This window comes from Anomaloglossus baeobatrachus, chromosome 3 (assembly GCF_048569485.1).
Source record: "Anomaloglossus baeobatrachus isolate aAnoBae1 chromosome 3, aAnoBae1.hap1, whole genome shotgun sequence".
NCBI classification, from domain to species: Eukaryota; Metazoa; Chordata; class Amphibia; order Anura; family Aromobatidae; genus Anomaloglossus; species Anomaloglossus baeobatrachus.
In genome coordinates this window covers 463,938,471-463,961,828 of record NC_134355.1, presented here as the reverse complement: position 1 = coordinate 463,961,828, position 23,358 = coordinate 463,938,471, and the positions used below count along the sequence as shown (strand labels likewise).

The 23,358-nt window shown below is 43.4% G+C and overlaps 1 protein-coding gene across 1 annotated transcript in view; it reads right to left on the bottom strand.

Annotated features, from left to right (window-relative positions):
- The window catches only part of MELTF (melanotransferrin), a 127,517-nt gene that overhangs the window by 75,431 nt on the left and 28,728 nt on the right, over window positions 1–23,358 (bottom strand). The window contains exons 2-6 of the mRNA XM_075338530.1: window positions 12,294–12,448; window positions 9,360–9,459; window positions 7,628–7,810; window positions 7,238–7,382; window positions 5,571–5,635 (exon numbers count right to left, since the gene is read on the bottom strand). Of these exons, the coding sequence (XP_075194645.1) occupies window positions 5,571–5,635; window positions 7,238–7,382; window positions 7,628–7,810; window positions 9,360–9,459; window positions 12,294–12,448 (648 nt within the window). The remainder of the gene's footprint in view (window positions 1–5,570; window positions 5,636–7,237; window positions 7,383–7,627; window positions 7,811–9,359; window positions 9,460–12,293; window positions 12,449–23,358) is intronic.

Below are 23,358 nucleotides of genomic sequence, written 5' to 3'. Positions count from 1 at the left end.
GAGGAGCCAGCACCATTTGGCAGGGGCTTTTCGGACCCCGGCAAGGCTAGGAGTCGCCGTGAATTTGCCAAATTCGTTAGTGAAGGGGACCTCCTGGGTTTCCAAACAGTCAAGTCCCGACAGAAGGCAACCGTCCAACCGAGTGAGAGAGACACCGCCACCGCCAAGGCAACCGTTTCTCAGGGCCAGCGCCTGCGGGCAAAAGGGGCTCCTCCGGCCCATATCCAAGCCGGGGAGCGGGTTACCGGTGGGAACCCATTGGAACCGTACAGACATCTTAGGTGCAGGGAAAGGCAGTCACCACCAACCTGCCGGGAGCAACAACACCGCAGCAGTCTGTGGGACCCGTCCATCCAGCCGTGTGTTTTACCGAGACTGTGTCTTCATCATTGGACTGAGTGAGTACCACCGTGCCGTGCGGCACAGCGCTGCCCCTGCAACCCTGCACCTCGCCAGGCCCCGTAGCCCGCCTGCCATCCATCCCTACCCCATCACCGGGCCCCGGGACAACCAACCCCCTACCCACGGAGGGGAGAACTAACAACCAAGCTGCTCCCAGTCACCGCTCCCGGGATCCCCGTCTAGAGCAGCGGTGGTGTCACCAAAATCACCACAACCGTGGGTGGCGTCACGGACAATATCCATAATCAACACCCCCACAACCAATCACCCCCCTTTTCACTCATGGGCGAGGAGCGCCGCTCGAGTCCCCAGGATCCGGCCCACCGCTCGAGCCACCACCGAGCAGCAGCAGCGGCCGCAGCAGCAGCGGCAGCCGGACCCGAGCAGTGGGAGAGCGCAGCGTCCCCTCCTCCGCCCGCGACACTTACATACAGAATAATGGGCTCAACATAGCCCTTCATACAGAATAATGGATCCACATAGCCCTCCATACAGAATAATAGGCCCCACATAGCCCTACATACAGAATAATGGGCCCCACATAGCCCTCCATACAGAATAATGGGCCCCACAGTCATCCATACAGAATAATAGAATAATGGACCCACATAGTCCTCCATACAGAATAATGGGCCCCACATAGCCCTCCATACAGAATAATGGGCCCCACATAGCCCTCCATACAGAATAATGGGCCCCACAGTCATCCATACAGAATAATAGACTACAAATAGTCATCCATTTAGTCATCCATACAGAATAGTATGCCTTACATAGACCTCCATACAGAATAGTGTGCCTTACATAGCCCTCCATACAGAATAATGGGCCTCACATAGCCCTCCATATAGAATAATGGGCACAACAAAGCCCTCCATACAGAATAATGGGCCTCACATAGTCATCCATACAGAATAATGGGACACACATAGCCTTCCATAAAGAATAATAGACCTCACATAGCGCTCCATACAAAATAATGGGAACTACATAGCTCTCCATATAGAATATTGGGCCCTACATAGTCCTCCATATAGAATAATGTGCCCTACATATCCCTCCATACAGAATAATGTACCTCACATAGCCCTCCATACAGAATAAGGGGAACTACATAGCCCTCCATACAGAAAAATGGGGTCCACATAGCCCTCCATACAGAATAATGGGCCCCACATAGTCCCCCATACAGAATAATGGGCCCCACATAGCCCTACATACAGAATAATGGGCATCACATAGCCCTCCATACAGAATAATGGGCCCCACATAGCCCTCCATACAGAATAATGCGCCCCACATAGTCCTCCATACAGAATAATGGGCATCACATAGCCCTCCATACAGAATAATGGGATTCACATAGCCCTCCATACAGAATAATGGACTCCAAATAGTCCTCTATACAGAATAACTGGCCCCACATAACCTTCCAAACAGAATAATGGGCCCCACATAGTCCTCCATACAGAATAATGGGCCCCACATAGTCCTCTGTACAGAATAATGGACCCACATAGCCCTCCATACAGAATAATGTACCCCACATAGTCCTCCATACAGAATAATGGGCCCACATAGTCCTCCATACAGAATAATGTACCCCACATAGTCCTCTGTACAGAATAATGGACCCACATAGCCCTCCATACAGAATAATGGGCCCCACATAGTCCTCTGTACAGAATAATGGACCCACATAGCCCTCCATACAGAATAATGTACCCCACATAGTCCTCCATACAGAATAATGGGCCCCACATAGTCCTCCATACAGAATAATGTACCCCACATAGTCCTCTGTACAGAATAATGGACCCACTTAGCCCTCCATACAGAATAATGGGCCCCACATAGTCCTCTGTACAGAATAATGGACCCACATAGTCCTCCATACAGAATAATGGGCCCCACATAGCCCTCCATACAGAATAATGGGCCCCACATAGCCCTCCATACAGAATAATGGGCCCCACAGTCATCCATACAGAATAATAGACTACAAATAGTCATCCATACAGAATATTGTGCCCTACGTAGCCCTACATATAGAATAATGTGCCTCACATAGCCCTCCATACAGAATAATGGGCACTACATAGCCCTCCATACAGAATAATGGGCCTCACATAGTCATCCATGCAAAATAATGGACTCCAAATAGTCCTCTATACAAAATAATTGGCTCCGCATAGCCTTATGTGGCGCCCTGGACAAGCCAGGGGCCACAGAGCACAACACCCACACACCCCACACTCCCAGCAGGCACACCAAAGCCAGAACACAAAACCCTTGTTGCCTTCCTCCAGGGGCTGATGATCACACCAGGGGGTGGGCCAGGCGGTTGGTCCCGCCCACCGAGGAGTTCACAGTCCTGGAGGCGGGAAAACCAGGCAGATTAGTTTTGGAGAGGAGTGAGATAGAGTCGAGAAGTGAAAGCGAGAGGAAGGAAAGTGGTAGTAGAGCAGCCTGAAGTTGGTCCGGGTGTGTGGCCCGGACAGATCAGCAAGGTTGGCAGACGGTGGTGACCGTCTGCAGGAGTTGCCGATTGGAGTCTACCGTAAGGACCGTGGACGGGCGGTGGCCCGGCGGTACCGGACCAGTACACAAAGAGGAGCCAGCACCATCTGGCAGGGGCTTTTCGGACCCCGGCAAGGCTAGGAGTCGCCGTGAATTTGCCAAATCCGTTAGTGAAGGGGACCTCCTGGGTTTCCAAACAGTCAAGTCCCGACAGAAGGCAACCGTCCAACCGAGTGAGAGAGACACCGCCACCGCCAAGGCAACCGTTTCTCAGGGCCAGCGCCTGCGGGCAAAAGGGGCTCCTCCGGCCCATATCCAAGCCGGGGAGCGGGTTACCGGTGGGAACCCATTGGAACCGTACAGACATCTTAGGTGCAGGGAAAGGCAGTCACCACCAACCTGCCGGGAGCAACAACACCGCAGCCGTCTGTGGGACCTGTCCATCCAGCCGTGTGTTTTACCGAGACTGTGTCTTCATCATTGGACTGAGTGAGTACCACCGTGCCGTGCGGCACAGCGCTGCCCCTGCAACCCTGCACCTCGCCAGGCCCCGTAGCCCGCCTGCCATCCATCCCTACCCCATCACCGGGCCCCGGGACAACCAACCCCCTACCCACGGAGGGGAGAACTAACAACCAAGCTGCTCCCAGTCACCGCTCCCGGGATCCCCGTCTAGAGCAGCGGTGGTGTCACCAAAATCACCACAACCGTGGGTGGCGTCACGGACAATATCCATAATCAACACCCCCACAACCAATCACCCCCCTTTTCACTCATGGGCGAGGAGCGCCGCTCGAGTCCCCAGGATCCGGCCCACCGCTCGAGCCACCACCGAGCAGCAGCAGCGGCCGCAGCGGCAGCCGGACCCGAGCAGTGGGAGAGCGCAGCGTCCCCTCCTCCGCCCGCGACACTTACATACAGAATAATGGGCTCAACATAGCCCTTCATACAGAATAATGGATCCACATAGCCCTCCATACAGAATAATAGGCCCCACATAGCCCTACATACAGAATAATGGGCCCCACATAGCCCTCCATACAGAATAATAGACTACAAATAGTCATCCATACAGAATAGTATGCCTTACATAGCCCTCCATACAGAATAGTGTGCCTTACATAGCCCTCCATACAGAATAATGGGCCTCACATAGCCCTCCATATAGAATAATGGGCACAACAAAGCCCTCCATACAGAATAATGGGCCTCACATAGTCATCCATACAGAATAATGGGACACACATAGCCTTCCATAAAGAATAATAGACCTCACATAGCGCTCCATACATAATAATGGGAACTACATAGCTCTCCATATAGAATATTGGGCCCTACATAGTCCTCCATATAGAATAATGTGCCCTACATATCCCTCCATACAGAATAATGTACCTCACATAGCCCTCCATACAGAATAAGGGGAACTACATAGCCCTCCATACAGAATAATGGGGTCCACATAGCCCTCCATACAGAATAATGGGCCCCACATAGTCCCCCATACAGAATAATGGGCCCCACATAGCCCTACACACAGAATAATGGGCATCACATAGCCCTCCATACAGAATAATGGGCCCCACATAGCCCTCCATACAGAATAATGCGCCCCACATAGTCCTCCATACAGAATAATGGGCATCACATAGCCCTCCATACAGAATAATGGGATTCACATAGCCCTCCATACAGAATAATGGACTCCAAATAGTCCTCTATACAGAATAACTGGCCCCACATAACCTTCCAAACAGAATAATGGGCCCCACATAGTCCTCCATACAGAATAATGGGCCCCACATAGTCCTCTGTACAGAATAATGGACCCACATAGCCCTCCATACAGAATAATGTACCCCACATAGTCCTCCATACAGAATAATGGGCCCACATAGTCCTCCATACAGAATAATGTACCCCACATAGTCCTCTGTACAGAATAATGGACCCACATAGCCCTCCATACAGAATAATGAGCCCCACATAGTCCTCTGTACAGAATAATGGACCCACATAGTCCTCTGTACAGAATAATGGACCCACATAGTCCTCCATACAGAATAATGGGCCTCACATAGCCCTCCATACAGAATAATGGGCCCCACATAGTTCTCCATACAGAATAAGGGGCCCCGGATCTCTGCATAGTCCTCCAGAATAATGGGCCCCACATAGTCCCCCATACAGAATAATGAAAAATATGGCACAGTGTTAAATTATATGATTCTTAAATGATAGAGAACTCAAGAATTTTCTCAAACAGACATGTCAGGAGAGCTGAGGACTCCTCTTTGACACATAAAAGTAAGCAGAAAATAATGACTGTCGTTTTGAATTTGAAGGTTTGGTGACTGCAGAAGGACCTAAATATCATGAAACTAAATTAATGTGGAGATGTAGAATGCCTACACCCGTGTGTTGTGTGCTCGTGACAATAAGCAGCCCAAGTGTTCTCAGCCCTAGCCATGAAAGAAAAAAAGGAAACTGGAAAAGGAAAGAAAGGCAACTGCCATATGTATTGTTCTCCCTTACCTATTCCTAAAAGCTCAAGAAAACTAAGCTGTGCATAACTAATTGACTACCCACCATACCGATCTTCCCTAGATATCAATTTAATATGAAAGCAAAAGTTAAAATATACATGCCATCTGAATTGTCCAGCACGGTGCTATGCTTTACAAAAGCCACATCTCCTTCATCCACCAGACACCTGAAAAATCAAATGAGATCATGAGAACACCGCTGTCTTTATTAAATAAATAAAACAAATAACACACAGGACTAACACAGCTAGTTTTATTAAAGGGTTTGTCCACTACTAGGACATTGGCTTCTGATTCTACTTGTTTCCCTCAGTTAAAATAAAACACTTTGTACTCATCTTCTGTTCTGGTGCCATTCAAGTGTTGTCGGTAATTGCGGTTTATGGCTCACGTGACATTGTGATGTCACGGGAGCCCTGCATCCAATCACCACTGACTTCTCTCGCCACACTTTCAGACCAAATGAGCAATCAACAGATAGTGAGTGGCAGCCACAGTGTCACGTCCTGTTTCATTCATGGTCTGAAGGAGTGAAGAGAGAAGCCTGTGGTGATTGGACGTGGGGCTCGCGTGACATCCCAATATCACATGAGCCCCGAATCGCGATTACCCTCAGCACTGGAACGGCACCAGAACAGGAGATGAGTACAGGGTCTTTTATTTTAACTGGGCGAAACAAGTGGAGTCAGAATGGGTTGTCTTTTTAGTGGACAACCCCTTTAAATCAGTAAAGGCCGCTTTACACGCTGCGATCTTGCTAGCGAGATCGCTAGCGTGCGTACCCGCCACCATCGTTTGTGCGTCACGGACAAATCGCTGCCCGTGGCGCACAAAATCGCACGGACCCGTCACACTACTTACCTGCCTAGTGACGTCGCTGTGACCAGCGAACCGCCTCCTTTCTAAGGGGGGCGGTTTGTTCGATGTCACAGCAACGTCACTAAGCGGCCATCCAATCAAAGCGGAGGGGCGGAGATGAGCGGGACGAACATCCCGCCCACCTCGTTCCTTCCTCATTGCCGGCGGCCGCAGGTAAGGTGAGGTTCCTCGTTCCTGCGGTGTCACACATAGCGATGTGTGCTGCCGCAGGAACGACGAACAACATCGTACCTGCAGCAGCAACGATAATTGAGAATAGGGGGGCATGTCACCGATTAGCGATTTTGCACGTTTTTGCAACGATTCAAAATCGCTCATAGGTGTCACACACAACGACATCGCTAACGCAGCCGGATGTGCGTCACAAATTCTGTGACCCCAACGACATCGCAGCGTGTAAAGCACGCCTTAAGGGTTGAGGTCCTGACACTCCCGTCCTCCCTTTTCATGTCTGTGTAATAAAAAGTTATGTTCAAGAGATATGTAGAAGGGGTTAAATCCGCGCATAAGCCAAATATGAAACTGTAGAATCGTTGATGAAGGATAATCTTTTTATTTCATCGGTAGACCGATGAAATAAGAATATTATCCTTCATCAACGATTCTACAGTTTCATATTTGGCTGATGCGTGGATTTAACCCCTTCTACATATCTCTTGAACGCTCTTCCACGTGGGGCTGCAGCAGACGCCATTATCTCATGCGTATCAGTAGTTGTGACTTTCACAACTTTACTAGGTGAGTGTGTATTCTATTGCATTTACCACACTGTCCTTTGGTGTTACACTATCAGCGCTCTTATTTTTAGATATATAATAAAAAGTTATAAAATATTTCAACACTTTTAAAAATTATTTCCTCTTAATATGTAAACATTTGTCTGTGCATACCTAAAGGCTCCATCATAGTCCTGGTACTTATCCTGCCCACATTGAGTTCCATTAGTGCTATTTCCCTTGCACAGATCACATAGAGAGGGATATTTTGATTCTTCAACTCCAGGTACACAACTTTTGGAAAAGAAATCGCTCACTCCTATAGGTAGTAATAACAGTGCATTAATCAGAACATATAGAAATCCCAGCACATGGCATGCTGATCTTATATAATATAATAAAGGTCAAACACAGATAATGGGTCAAACTTTGACAACAATTACAAATGTCTGAGATAAGTAAATTGTGGGGCAAGCAGTTTCTTTGACAACTTTCTAATGGCAAACATATTTCAGAAATCATATTTTCAAACATATTGATTCACAGTTATGTTTTTACTCTTACCTTTTGGGATGTCACAGGCTACAGCAGACATGCGGCCACTATCAATAAAATAACCAATTGGCACATTCCACCCTGAAGTCTTCTCATAGCCAGTGTGACATGACTTGGCGCCTTTCAGAGTATTTATTGTAAAATTAGATGTCTTCTTGACCACTGCCACGGCATAATATGAGGTGCCCACACCTGTAGGTAACATTATCTACATATAACTTTTAACAGAAAAATAAACATTTTGATAAGAAAAAATGTGAGTTCTTTATATACACCTCACTAATTTTTGTATGTAAATATATTTCTAAAGGTGTTATTGATGTGAATTTCTCATCAGATTTCAATAGCACCTTTAGAAATATATTAATTTTCAACATTGGCAACGTGTTCAATAATACGTTCCTTTGAAATAATAAAAAAAACAACAGAAAAATAGGCAAGTCGGTCATAATGTCACACAAAACTCTACAAAAACGGGCCTAACAAAATTGTTGGCACCTTTCCAAAATTGTGAGCAAAGAACTTTGTTTCAAGCATGTAAATTTCATTCAAACTCATCTGTGACAAGTAACAGGTGTGGGCAATATGAAAATCACAGCTGAAACCAGATAAAAAGGGGAAAAGTTGACTCAATCTTTGCATTGTGTGTCTGGGTGCCACACTAAGCATGGAGAACAGAAAGAAGAGAAAAGAACTGTGTGAGGACATGAAAATCCAAATTGTTGAAAAATAGCAACAATTTCAAAGTTGCAAGTCCATCTCCAGAGATCTTCATGTTCCTTTGACCATGGTGGCAACATAATCAAGAAGTTTACAACCCATGGCACTGTAGCTAATCTCCCACAATGTGGGCAGCAGAGAAAAATTGATGAAAGGTTGCAATTCAGGATAGTCCAGATGGTGGATAAGCAGCCCCAATCAAGTCCAAACTATTCAAGCTGTCCTGCAGGCTCAGGGTGCATCAGTGTCAGTACAAACTATCCGTCAACATTTTAATGAAATGAAACGCTATAGCAGGAGACCCATGAGGACTCCACTGCTGACAAAGAGACATTAAATATCTAGACTGCAGTTTGCCAAATGTACGTAAGTAAGCCAAATCCTTCTGGGAAAGTATCTTGTAGACAGATGAGACTAAGATAGAGTGTTTTGGTAGAACACATCATTCTACGGTTTACTGAAAATGGAATGAGACCTACAAAAAAAGAACAGTACCTACAGTCAAATATGGCAGAGGTTTAAAGATGTTTTGGAGCTGTTTTGATGCCTCTGGCACTCAGTGCCATGACTGTGTTCAAGGCATCGTGAAATCTGAAGATTATCAAAGGATTTTGGGTCACAATGTAGAGTCCAGTGTCAGAAAGCTAAGTTTGCATCCTACGTCATGGGTATTTCAGCAGGACAATGACCCCAAACATACTTCAAGAAGTATCCAAAAAAGTATCCAAAAACGGATGGAAACAAAGCGCTGGAGAGTTCTGAAGTGGCAGCAATGAGTCCGGATTTAAATCCCATTGAACACCTGTGCAGAGATCTTAAAATTGCTGTTGGGAGAAGGCGCCCGTCATATATGAGAGGCCTGGAACTGTTTGCAAAAGAAAAGTGGTCCAAAATTTCAGTTAAGAAGTGTAAGAAGCTTATTGATGGTTATAGGAAGCAATTGATTGAATTTATTTATTCCAAAGGGTGTGCAACCAACTACATTTGTATGTGTATGCGTTAAGTGTGTTGGGACACTAACCTTGGTCATATACTTCTCCTACCACTGGCTTTAGGTTATACCACCTTCCAGCTTTATATGTGAGAATACCACTGAGAGATACAGCATCTGCCTTATTATCCTGTATATAAATATAAAATAAGTGTGAGGCACAATAGATATTAGGTGCAGTAATATTCCATTTTCTTCTTTAATTCCTGAGAATGTAGATGAGTTATCTCAGATGGTTCTAGTGTTTCTGTAACAATGAAATGCAGCAGATTTAATGAGGTATTCCAAGTTCAGAAAATTACGTTTATTCTTTGTATAACAAATAAAATATAATCTTCTAATATGTTAATTAGTTTAACAATTTGAAATTTTTTATATAATTTCTGCTTTATTTTATTGAATAAGAAAAGTCAACTTCTTTTGCAATCTGTTCGGGTGACATGACACTAAAACCTCCCATACATATTAGATTAATGTCAGCCAAACCCGCCAATATTGACAGGATCAGGCGATAGTTTTCAGGGATCTTGTCATGTAAAAAAAAGGCTACTAACCTACAGATATGAGGTTAATCTTAAGATTAATAAAGCTCTGCCACACTGAGAGCCTCGCTGCCAGGAGGAAATTAACTTTATTCCTCCTGGCAGCCTCGGTGTCAGGATTTCTCTGTGCACAGCACCTTGCACATTAGGAGATGCTCTGGTGTGTTTTCCTGAGCTACTATGCTGGCAGGTTGATTGACAGCGTAGGATTCCATGCTGGCTCTGGGAGCTGCTGATTACTCACATGTTTCATCTTTCTGGTTATTGCTCTGCTTTTTTACGGAGCTTGCTCTCCCAGAACCTTGCCAGTCGTACATTCTGGTTCTGTTGTTATGCTATTGGCCTGTGTTTCTGCATATGTTCTGATCCTTGTTTCTTGACCCCAGACCATTGTTTGACTTCTCTCTGCCTGCTTCCTGTTCCTGTCATGACCTCTTTTGGCTTTTGACCTTGGACCATTACCTGACCACGTCTCAGTTTTCTCCCTGAATCTAGTACGTGCCCTCCTGGAATTCTGACCCTCAGATTATGAGCTGAGTGCGCTTCGGTGTCCTCCTGTTACTAGACCCCGGCTTGCCTGACTACTTCTCCATCTGTAATATCCGTAAGTAGTGACTTGCATTACACTCGGGCTTTCAATTATAGAGATGCGGTCGGTGCTGTTTCAGTCATCACTTAGTACATAGAGAGCGGCAGCTTGTAACTACGCCTCGCAGCACTGACTGACAGCCAGCTCTGCATTGCATTAGGACAGAGCCATCTTTCATTCAGTGTTGGGGTGTGGTAAAACTGCCGCTCACTATGCACTGAATAAAGCCGCATAACTACATCTTTAACTGAAACCCCGAGGCTGCCGGGAGGAATAACATTTACCGGAACTCTCAGTGCTGTGGCACCATGGCGTCAGAATACTATTAACCTACAGATTAGCCCCATATCTGCAGGTTAGTGGTGTTTTTTTTACTTGGCAGGTTCACTTTAATGTGTGCAGAGAGTTAAAGATGTGGCATTTACGATTTCATGCTGTAGATCCTTTTGTTATTCTGCCAGCAATATTTCTGGTGGTGGCTCTCATTGAAAATACAGGACTAAATGAGTGATGTTATGTATAGGAGAGATGGCCAAAATAGCTGCTGGATGAACAATTGCCCGAACCATTGTTGAGGCAACAGCAATCTATTGTGTATGATGGGCTTAAAGCACACCAATCACCAGGATTTTCATATACAACCTAAAGCCAGTGCTATAGCTGCACTATCAGGCTGATTCTCTACATACCATTAGTGGTCAGCTCGGATGTTTAGGTTTTGAAATCCAAGAAAGTAAAGTTTATAAAATCACCAGCTTCTTGAGTGACAGCAGCTGAGGATCAGATAATATCTGGGGGGTATTCATAGTTATCCCCTCCTCCTGTTAGAATTAGCATAAGTATTATACTTTTTGACTTGCAGGACTTGTGCTGAGGTCATACCCATGTGACCAGGAAGGGCAGGGCCTCAGTCAACAAAGCTGATAGCAGGAAGCGACATTTTTCTGTTGGCTGAGGCCCCGCCCCTTATGATCACATGGGTATGACCTCAGCACAGGTCCTGCAAGTCAAAAAGTATAATACTTATGCTAATTCTAACAGGGTGAGGGGATAACTATGAATAACGCCCCCCCTCCCCCACTCAAGAAGCTGATGATTTTATAAACTCTACTTTCTTGGATTTCACAACCTATACATCTGAGCTGATCGCTAATGGTATGTAGAGAATCACCCTGATAGTGCCAGTATAGCACTGGCTTTAGGTTATATATGAAAATCCTGATGATTGGTTCTTTTTAAAGAGAATCGGACACCAGCTATGTAATCTGTGAGCAGCATAATGAGATGCAGAGACCCTGATTACAATGTTGTGTCACTTGCTAGTCTGTTTGCTGTCATTTTAATACAATCACAGTTTTTTCTGCTGCAGTTCTATCAGTACTCAGAATACTGAGCCCTGTATAACCTCTTCCTCAAACTGTATATTGAAATAACACTAATAATCACTGGTTACACAGAGCAGTTGACCAGCAGGCAGGCGACACCTAGTCCTGAATTGATAATCTCCTGCTGATAAAAGACTAATTTTATTGAAACAGCTACATAGCCTAATAAGTGCCACATCACTTCAATCAGTCTCTCAGCCCTTACATCATGCAGCTCTCAGATTCCATAGCAAAAACCTGCTGACAGATTCACTTTAAGAGAGAACTTTGATAATTGTACTGTGAGTGTAAAAGCCATGAACCTGAGTGACAGGACAGGCCTTCATCCTGTGAAAGTGAACGATTAATCTTTCAATCAGATGATTGTAAGTAGTTATGCTGACACTCTGGCCACTTTCAGGTAATGTGAAAGTAATGCAAATGTGTTTTTATGAAGATTTCCACACACCTGCACATTTTTTACACAGTTTAACGGTGACGTGCCATTAACACAGGACAAAGAAGGCACGATCTTTGCTTCAGCGAAAGACGCGCTCATGGCGTTGCATTTTTTGTTCTCGGCTTCAGAAACTGTACACCATCGGATTTCATTCAGACAAAAACCTGAGGAAAAAAGTCAGATTTACATGACAAAGTCAAAGGTTTCCATAATTTTTTTTATCTTGTCTTTCTGGTAGAACAACTATGTGTAGGACATAAGGACATCACAAAGTTCCTGTATTGTTTGTGCTCATAATTAGACTATAATGCCAGTGATGCTCTGAAATCTAAATATATATAGAATAGAATCTGGCTCACATATACAGTTAGGTCCAGAAATATTTGGACAGTGACACAATTTTCGCGAGTTGGGCTCTGCATGCCACCACATTGGATTTGAAATGAAACCTCTACAACAGAATTCAAGTGCAGATTGTAACGTTTAATTTGAAGGTTTGAACAAAAATATCTGATAGAAATTGTAGGAATTGTACACATTTCTTTACAAACACTCCACATTTTAGGAGGTCAAAAGTAATTGGACAAATAAACCAAATCCAAACAAAATATTTTTATTTTCAATATTTTGTTGCGAATCCTTTGGAGGCAATCACTGCCTTAAGTCTGGAACCCATGGACATCACCAAACGCTGGCTTTCCTCCTTCTTAATGCTTTGCCAGGCCTTTACAGCCGCAGCCTTCAGGTCTTGCATGTTTGTGGGTCTTTCCGTCTTAAGTCTGGATTTGAGCAAGTGAAATGCATGCTCAATTGGGTTAAGATCTGGTGATTGACTTGGCCATTGCAGAATGTTCCACTTTTTTGCACTCATGAACTCCTGGGTAGCTTTGGTTGTATGCTTGGGGTCATTGTCCATCTGTACTATGAAGCGCCGTCCGATCAACTTTGCAGCATTTGGCTGAATCTGGGCTGAAAGTATATCCCGGTACACTTCAGAATTCATCCGGCTACTCTTGTCTGCTGTTATGTCATCAATAAACACAAGTGACTTAGTGCCATTGAAAGCCATGCATGCCCATGCCATCACATTGCCTCCACCATGTTTTACAGAGGATGTGGTGTGCCTTGGATCATGTGCCGTTCCCTTTCTTCTCCAAACTTTTTTCTTCCCATCATTCTGGTACAGGTTGATCTTTGTCTCATCTGTCCATAGAATACTTTTCCAGAACTGAGCTGGCTTCATGAGGTGTTTTTCAGCAAATTTAACTCTGGCCTATTTTTGAAATTGATAAATGGTTTGCATCTAGATGTGAACCCTTTGTATTGACTTTCATGGAGTCTTCTCTTTACAGTTGACTTAGAGACAGATACACCTACTTCACTGAGAGTGTTCTGGACTTCAGTTGATGTTGTGAACGGGTTCTTCTTCACCAAAGAAAGTATGCGGCGATCATCCACCACTGTTGTCATCCGTGGACGCCCAGGCCTTTTTGAGTTCCCAAGCTCACCAGTCAATTCCTTTTTTCTCAGAATGTACCCGACTGTTGATTTTGCTACTCCAAGCATGTCTGCTATCTCTCTGATGGATTTTTTCTTTTTTTTCAGCCTCAAGATGTTCTGCTTCACCTCAATTGAGAGTTCCTTAGACCGGATGTTGTCTGGTCACAGCAACAGCTTCCAAATGCAAAACCACACACCTGTAATCAACCCCAGACGTTTTAACTACTTCATTGATTACAGGTTAACGAGGGAGACGCCTTCAGAGTTAATTGCAGCCCTTAGAGTCCCTTGTCCAATTACTTTTGGTCCCTTGAAAAAGAGGAGGCTATGCATTAGAGAGCTATGATTCCTAAACCCTTTCTCCGATTTGGATGTGAAAACTCTCATATTGCAGCTGGGAGTGTGCACTTTCAGCCCATATTATATATATATAATTGTATTTCTGAACATGTTTTTGTAAACCGCTAAAATAACAAAACTTGTGTCACTGTCCAAATATTTCTGGACCTAACTGTAAGTTAGGTGCCTCCAAGAAAAAGAGTCAATTATATAGAAAGTCAACTCGGGCACTCAAAGGACATGAAAAAATAAAGAGATGTTGATGCTTTTGATTTCAATTTTATTCATGCAAAGCTATATTGAACAAAATATGACGTTTCAGCCATAAAGTCAGGCCTTTATCAAATAAATGATCTAAAAAATAATGTATGTGGTGCTAGAGTGGTGAAGATACGTTCACATGTGTTGGCATTGGGCATTAGTAATCAACCTTTGCTATTGTCTATAGGGTAAACCTCTCGTGGACACAACGTTTATTTGAATGCTATAACGAGAGGCCCACTTTACTATTGTCTACGCGATAAGTCTCTCATGGACACAATGTTCATTTGATTGCTGTAACATGGGGCCCACACAATACGTGTTAAGATCAATGTTATAAAAGAGTAAGACTCCAAGTCCTTGGAACTGATTCCACTGTTAAGGTGGCTTTACACACTGCAACATCGCAAACGACATCGCTGTAACGTCACCGGTTTTGTGACGTAATAGCGACCTCCCCAGCGACATTGCAGTGTGTGAAACACATCAGCGACCTGGCCCCTGCTGTGAAGTTGCTGATCGCTACAAATCGTTCAGGACCATTCTTTGGTCCTTTGTTTCCCGCTGTGCAGCAAAGTCTCAGTGTGTAAAGGGGACTTTAGAGTTCCTATAGGGTATAAAGATCCTGTGTGTACAGCCCCCCTGCAGGGATCTGAGTATGCAAAATGCAGTGGTGGTTCCCGTGGGGAGAGGGATAGCTGTGCGTGGGATAGGAGCCTGTGGAGTCCAGAAGACTTCTGGATGATTCTATACATACCTGTAGTGGTCAACTCGGATGTTTAGGCTTTCAAATCCAAGAAAGTAAAGTTTAATAAAATCGGCAGCTGCTTGAGTGACAGTTGCACTGGAGCAGATAATATATTCATAGTTATCCCCTCCCTCTGTTAGAATTAGCATAAGTATTATACAAACAATTCACTTTATCTCTTGTAGGACTTGTGGTGAGGTCATACCCATGTGACCAGAAGGGGCAGGGCCTCAGCCAACAAAGCTGGATACCAGGTCACATGACCTCACACAGGTCCTGCAAGAGACAAAGTGAATTGTTTGTATAATACTTATGCTAATTCTAACAGAGGGAGCGGATAACTATGAATATATTATCTGCTCCATTGCTGCTGTCACTCAACAAGAAGCTAATTTTATAAACTTTACTTTTTTGGATTTCAAAACCTATACATCAGAGCTGACCACTACAGGTATGTATAGAATCAGCCTGATAGGGCCAGTATAGCCCTGGCTTTAGGTTATATACAAAAAGCCTGGTGATTGGTTCCCTTTAACTGCAGAAATTCTCTACCCATTTACCTATAGCCACAAGACAGGACTTGTCCCTTATCACCTTTCTTTTTCATTTGATCTATTTATGTTTTGCCTCATAAGCAGAACAGTTCTTCCCTTCATAGATTGTTAACACAGCTCTTCAGGATTTACAGAGAGAGTTATGTCACACAAAATAGTGAATAAATAACATTTCCCACATTTCTACTTTACATCAGCACCATTCGTTTTAAACATAATTTTTTTTTCTTTGTTACAAAGCTAGAAGGGTTAAAATTTTATCAGCAATTTCTCATTTTTCCCCAAAAATTTTCAACACCATTTGTTTGGAGACAACATCACATTTGAAGTAATTTTGAGAGGCCTATGTGACAGAAAATACCCAAAAGTGATCCCATTCTAAAACCTGCACTCCTCAAAGTACTGAAAAATGCATCCACCAAGTTTATTAACCCTTTAGGTGCTTCATGGGAATTAATGCAAACTGGAATGAAAAAACAAACTACATTTTAACTAAAGGCCACTTTACACACAGCAACATCGTTAGCGATGTTGCTGCCTGTAAAAACATTAAAATTAATATATCTAGTTATCAAACACTTTATAATAGGACATATTATATATGTTCACAGTTCTGTCTATATTGGAGGGCATAGCTTATTGCTAACAGTTCCTATAAGGAATAAATATTTTTAGTCCGTATTTGCATAAAGATAGATGCTGACATAGCCTATTTATATTCAATCTGGAAGTTTCCAGAGCAGAAGATTACATCATGTAACATGCGTCCAGCAGAACCACCCTATATGGTTTGGACAGCTGCCATATATATATATCAGGACACGGAGGGAGTGGTGGGGCACTCTTGCACAGGTCGCCAACTGATCCATCCATCCAGGCACTCCAAGAAGTAAGACATGCCTGTCAGGTCTCCAGCATGAGTCCATTCAGGAACCGAGGAAAGATGAATGAAGATTCTATTGATTAGTATGGACTGATTATCAACTCTTTATGTAAGCTAACAAAGAATACTATTTTTCTCCTTTCTGTAACTGACTTTTGGCAACCAATTTATTAGATCTAAAATACATCTATTTTTTTATATATTCTTTTGAAGTTTCGTCTTTCATGCGCTTATCGCGTACAGTATTTGAAGAAAAATATATTTAAGGGTATATTTTTAACACTGCCGATCACCCCCGCCCCCGTCGTTTGTGCGTCACGGGCAAATCGCTGCCCGTGGCACACAATATCGTTAGTCCCTGTCACACATACTTACCTGCCTAGCGATGTCACTGTGGCTGGCGAACCGCCTCCTTTCTAAGGGGGTGGTTCGTTCGGCGTCACAGCAGAGTCACTAAGCGGCCGCCCAATAGAAGCAGAAGGGCGGAGATGAGCGGGCCGAACATCTCGCCCACCTCCTTCCTTCCTCATTGCGGGCGGCCGCAGGTAAGATGTAGTTCCTCGTTCCTGTGGTGTCACAAGTAGCGATGTGTGCTGCCGCAGGGACGAACAACCTGCGTCCTGCAACAGCAACGATAATAGGGAAAGGAACAACGCTTCAACGATCAACGATTAGGTAAGTAATTTTGATCGTTAACGGTCTTTCGAGCGTTTCACACGCAACGACGTCGCTAACGAGGCCGGATGTGCATCACGAATTCCGTGACCCCAACGACATCTCGATAGCGATGTCGCTGTGTGTAAAGCGGCCTTAAAATGGTTGTTTTAGCCCCAATTTATTCACTTTTACTATAGATAGAAAGACAAAATGGACCAAAAAATTTGTTCTGAGTGTGCTGATACCACACATGTAGTCACAAACTGTTATTTGCAGAAATGGGTTGGCCCCAGAAGGGAAGAAGCACCATTTGAATTTTAGAACACAAATTTGGATGAAATAGATTGTAGGCACCATGTTGCATTTGCAGGGATCCTAAGGTACCTAAACACCAGAAACCCCCACAAGTGACCCCATTTTGGAAACTAGATGCGTAAAGAATTTTTCCAGGGGTATAGTGAGCATTTTGTTCCCACAGGTACTTCACAGAATTTGGTAACATTAGGTTCTCATATTGAAAATGTTCATTTTTTTATACAAAAATGTTGCTTTAGCCAAAATGTCACACTTTTGCAAGAGGAAACACCAATAAGTGGATTCCATAACTTTTTACCCAGTTTCTTTTGAGCGCGCGGATACCCCATATATGGTCAGAAACCTCTGTTTGGACAAAAAGCTAGGCTCAGAAGGGAAGGAGCGCCATTTGAATATTGGAAAGCAAATTTGGCTGAAATAGATTGTGGACACTGTCGCATGTGCAGTGTCCCTAAGGTACCTAAACAGCAGAACCCCCACTTCATAAGTGATTCCATTTTGGAAAGTAGACCCCTTAAGTTTTTTTTTCCAGGTGTATAATGAGCATTTTGAACACACAAGTAATTAACAGAATTTGATAACATTAACATATTAAAAAATGTCAATTGTTTTCACTAAAATATTGCTTTAGCCCCAAATGTCTCCCTTTCTAAAGAGGTAGCAACAAAAAGTGGACCCCAAAATTTGTTACCCACTTTCTTATAAGCATGGTTATACCCCACATGTCCAAAAAGGGAAGGAGCAAGATTGGAGTTTTTGAACAAAAATTTGCCTCTATTTGGGACTGTGTAGTCCAATAACAACAGAAAAACATCTTAAATGTCTTTTTGTAAATTATACCCTCTAATATATTTATCTAGTGAGGTAGTGAATAATTAGATTTTTTTTTATGCAGTTGATGCAACACAAGTTTGAAGTATTACAATTTGCACCTCAAATTTTATTGCACTAATTTGTCAGTGTTCAGAAATACATCCAATATGGCAACAATATGAGTACTGGACACATGGCTGTGCCTATAATAGATGGGGCATGATTTGTTCTACAGGGTAAAATTTATGGAATTCCAGATCAATTCAAAGAGACATTGAGCTACCAAACAGTGAAATCCTGCCGTATTTTGATCGCCAGTCTGGTAAAGCCAGGCAGCTGGGGGCTGGGATTCTCGGCAGCCTGCAGCCGCCCCTCGAAATGGCGCATTGTTTCTTAGCCAGGTGATGTACCCAGCTCGTCCAGACAGCGTGGGAGACCACGCAAATATCCCACCGCTGCCACCACTTTATCACAAACAACACTGGTTATCAGGGAACTCAGTGAGTGTATTGTATATATGCAAACGATTCCAAAACATGGCATATATATATATATATATATATATATATATATATATATAGATAGATAGATAGATATAGATATACAGTGCCTACAAGTAGTATTCAACCCCCTGCAGATTTAGCAGGTTTACACATTCGGAATTAACTTGGCATTGTGACATTTGGACTGTAGATCAGCCTGGAAGTGTGAAATGCACTGCAGCAAAAAAGAATGTTATTTCGTTTTTATTTTTTTTTTTTTAAATTGTGAAAAGTTTATTCAGAGGGTCATTTATTATTCAACCCCTCAAACCACCAGAATTCTGTTTGGTTCCCCTAAAGTATTAAGAAGTATTTCAGGCACAAAGAACAATGAGCTTCACATGTTTGGATTAATTATCTCTTTTTCCAGCCTTTTCTGACTAATTAAGACCCTCCCCAAACTTGTGAACAGCACTCATACATGGTCAACATGGGAAAGACAAAAGGAGCATTCCAAGGCCATCAGAGACAAGATCGTGGAGGGTCACAAGGCTGGCAAGGGGTACAAAACCCTTTCCAAGGAGTTGGGCCTACCTGTCTCCACTGTTGGGAGCATCATCCGGAAGTGGAAGGCTTATGGAACTACTGTTAGCCTTCCACGGCCTGGACAGCCTTTGAAAGTTTCCTCCCGTGCCGAGGCCAGGCTTGTCCGAAGAGTCAAGGCTAACCCAAGGACAACAAGGAAGGAGCTCCGGGAAGATCTCATGGCAGTGGGGACATTGGTTTCAGTCAATACCATAAGTAACGTACTCCACCGCAATGGTCTCCATTCCAGACGAGCCCGTAAGGTATCTTTACTTTCAAAGCGTCATATCAAGGCTCGTCTACAGTTTGCTCATGATCACTTGGAGGACTCTGAGACAGACTGGTTCAAGGTTCTCTGGTCTGATGAGACCAAGATCGAGATCTTTGATGCCAACCACACACGTGACGTTTGGAGACTGGATGGCACTACATACGACCCCAAGAATACCATCCCTACAGTCAAGCATGGTGGTGGCAGCATCATGCTGTGGGGCTGTTTCTCAGCCAAGGGGCCTGGCCACCTGGTCCTCATCCATGGGAATATGGATAGCACGGCCTACCTGGAGATTTTGGCCAAGAACCTCCGCTCCTCCATCAAGGATCTTAAGATGGGTCGTCATTTCATCTTCCAACAAGACAACGACCCAAAGCACACAGCCAAGAAAACAAAGGCCTGGTTCAAGAGGGAAAAAATCAAGGTGTTGCAGTGGCCTAGTCAGTCTCCTGACCTTAACCCAATTGAAAACTTATGGAAGGAGCTCAAGATTAAAGTCCACATGAGACACCCAAAGAACCTAGATAACTTGGAGAAGATCTGCATGGAGGAGTGGGCCAAGATAACTCCAGAGACCTGTGCCGGCCTGATCAGGTCTTATAAAAGACGATTATTAGCTGTAATTGCAAACAAGGGTTATTCCACAAAATATTAAACCTAGGGGTTGAATAATAATTGACCCACACTTTTATGTTGAAAATTTATTAAAATTTAACTGAGCAACATAACTTGTTGGTTTATAAGATTTATGCATCTGTTAATAGATCCTGTTCTTGTTTGAAGTTTGCAGGCTCTAACTTATTTGCATCTTATCAAACCTGCTAAATCTGCAGGGGGTTGAATACTACTTGTAGGCACTGTATATATACCCATATATATATATATATATATATATATATGATATATCTAATATATAAAGCTGAGTGTATGTGTGTGTGTATGTATGTATGTATAACCGCTAAAGGAATACACACCGTCACATTTACAGTCACGAAATTTTGCACAGACGCCACATGTGACCCAGGGAGCATTGTAGACTATGTTTTGACAGAAAAATTTAACCCCGTGCTTTACAGTTAGTCTCTAAAATACTGCCGCGATTAAACTGAATGGAGGTGGGAGCTATAGGTTATTAATAGCAACTGTCAGTGGTTGCTATAGGAACAAAATAAACTGTTAGTTGAAGCTTATGTGTGAGGTTATATGATGTCGGTGGAGAGATGGATAGAGAGACAGAAAAAGACAGACAGATAGAGAGACACAGACAGAGACAGATGGGGAAAGAGACAGCCCTGGAAAGAGACAGCCCTGGAAAAGAGACAGACGGGCAAAGAGACAGACGGTCAAAGAGACAGACCGGCAAAGAGACAGACCGGCAAAGAGACAGACCGGCAAAGAGACAGACGGTCAAAGAGACAGACGGTCAAAGAGACAGACGGGCAAAGAGACAGACGGGCAAAGAGACAGACGGGCAAAGAGACAGACAGGCAAAGAGGCAGACGGGCAAAGAGACAGACGGGCAAAGAGACAGACGGGCAAAGAGACAGACAGGGAAAGAGACAGATGGAAAGAGACAGACAGGGAAAGAGACAGACAGGGAAAGAGACAGACAGGGAAAGAGACAGACAGGGAAAGAGACAGACGGGGAAAGAGACAGACGGGGAAAGAGTGGTTGCTATAGGAACAAAATAAACTGTTAGTTGAAGCTTATGCGTGAGGTTATATGATGTCGGTGGAGAGATGGATAGAGAGATAGAAAAAGACAGACAGACAAACGTTATTCCTTATTTGTTAGTAGTTTTTCGTTTGTGAACCCTCCCCAACCACACCTATTGCCAATCCATATCATACGCATAAATAGCCTGGGTCTCAGCTTCCCATACACGGTAAGTTTTTTTAACTGCATGAGAGGACACACACAAGCTAGGGACCCCAACGTAGAGAAATACTTTGGCGTAGTGTTGGGGCTCTATTGCATTGATCAATTCAGTAGCTAAATTTCTCTTGATTCATATGTTCATGGCAGTAATGCAGATTCCATTTTTCACATTTTCACTCTTGCATATAGCTATTGGATTTTTCAAGTCAGTATTCACACAGCAGTTTCTGCTATTCCATGTATTCCCCTTACATAGTCACTGGTGTGCATACCTTATCTCCCCATAGAGACTAGACACAGACAGACAAGGAAAGAGACAGACAGCGAAACACGGACAGAGACTGGGAGAGAGACATAGAGACAGTTACTATCCCGGGCAACGCCCGGGTACTACAGCTAATTATATATATATATATATATATATATATATATATATATATTGGTACATATATCAGTACAAAAGGATAACAATGTTTTCAATTTTTGACTTTCAGGCTTCATATCTCCTCATCCCCATCCACTACATCTTTGATTGTGAGACTACCTTCATTTTACAATAACAATATAGATTTCTGGCACACACAAGTTTGTAATGACATCATATAATGTATTTGTAAATTATCTCTGCAAAAGAGCCACACTGCCAGTTTTGCCAACGTCTGGGCAAAATGGATAAACTCCGGTGTACAGGCTGTACCTGGCCGCAGTACAGCCTGTACATCGGAGTTTCTCCCAGACACCCTGCTGCTGTGATAAGGCGCCAGCACTTCACCTCACTAACGCCAAAACAGATTCACTACAGCCCTGGCACTTACTCTGCCTTGCTCCTGTCTACAAGGCATTCATTACTGCTCTACAGAGCTTCCTAGTGTCCACCCCAGGATCCATTTTGCCCAGATGAAGGCTCTGAATGTAAGAGCCGAAACGTTGGCAAAACTGGCGGTTTGGCACTTTTGCAGAGATAATTTACAAATAAATTATATTATTTCATCACAAACTTGTGTGTGCTAGAAATCTATATTATTATTATTATTATTATCATCTCCTTTATTTGAGCACCAATCTATGTATGGTTGCAGCAGAGCTTTATTGATTTAATACCTTCATTTTACAGACAATCATCTTAGCTATCTCGTATATAAATTTGAATTGCAACTATTTAGCATATAATAAGTTATGCAGATTCTTCTCATGTCGTTGCATTGTTACTCTTTTGCCCCTGGTGGTGGAAAAATCTTTTTCTTCCTGTATACTACAAATTACAACCTGTTCTCACATTCCCTAATAGCTCAATGTTTTACTGTGTTGATTCCAAAGCGAAAGATCACTGCTTTGAATAGAGGAGCAGCCATGAAGATTTCCTAAGAAAAAAGAAACAGCATCATCCAGTTCATCGATCGCGATCTCTCAGCCAAGTAAATTGCCAAACCGCATCATGTGAGTGCCATGAATATGAAATGAAATCCCTCCATCCATTCAAAAGCCAAGAGGTGGATGTACTGGCAAAATATCAGAGTCAACAAGTCAGCTCATCACAAGATCTATCCTATCCTATCCTAGAGCTACAAACACATAAGTAGAGGTGGCTCATATGCTTTATAATACTGAGATCACCTATCTCCATGCAAGCACCGTGTGAAACATGTTACACAAGTCTGAAATGGTGGCCCGAAAAAAGGTGAAGGAGCTTCACTTCAATATCATCAACTCAACAAGAGTTGGCTCGAGTTTGCAAAGAAATAAAAAAAGTGAACAGTAGAAGATTGGAAACTGGTGATTTGGAG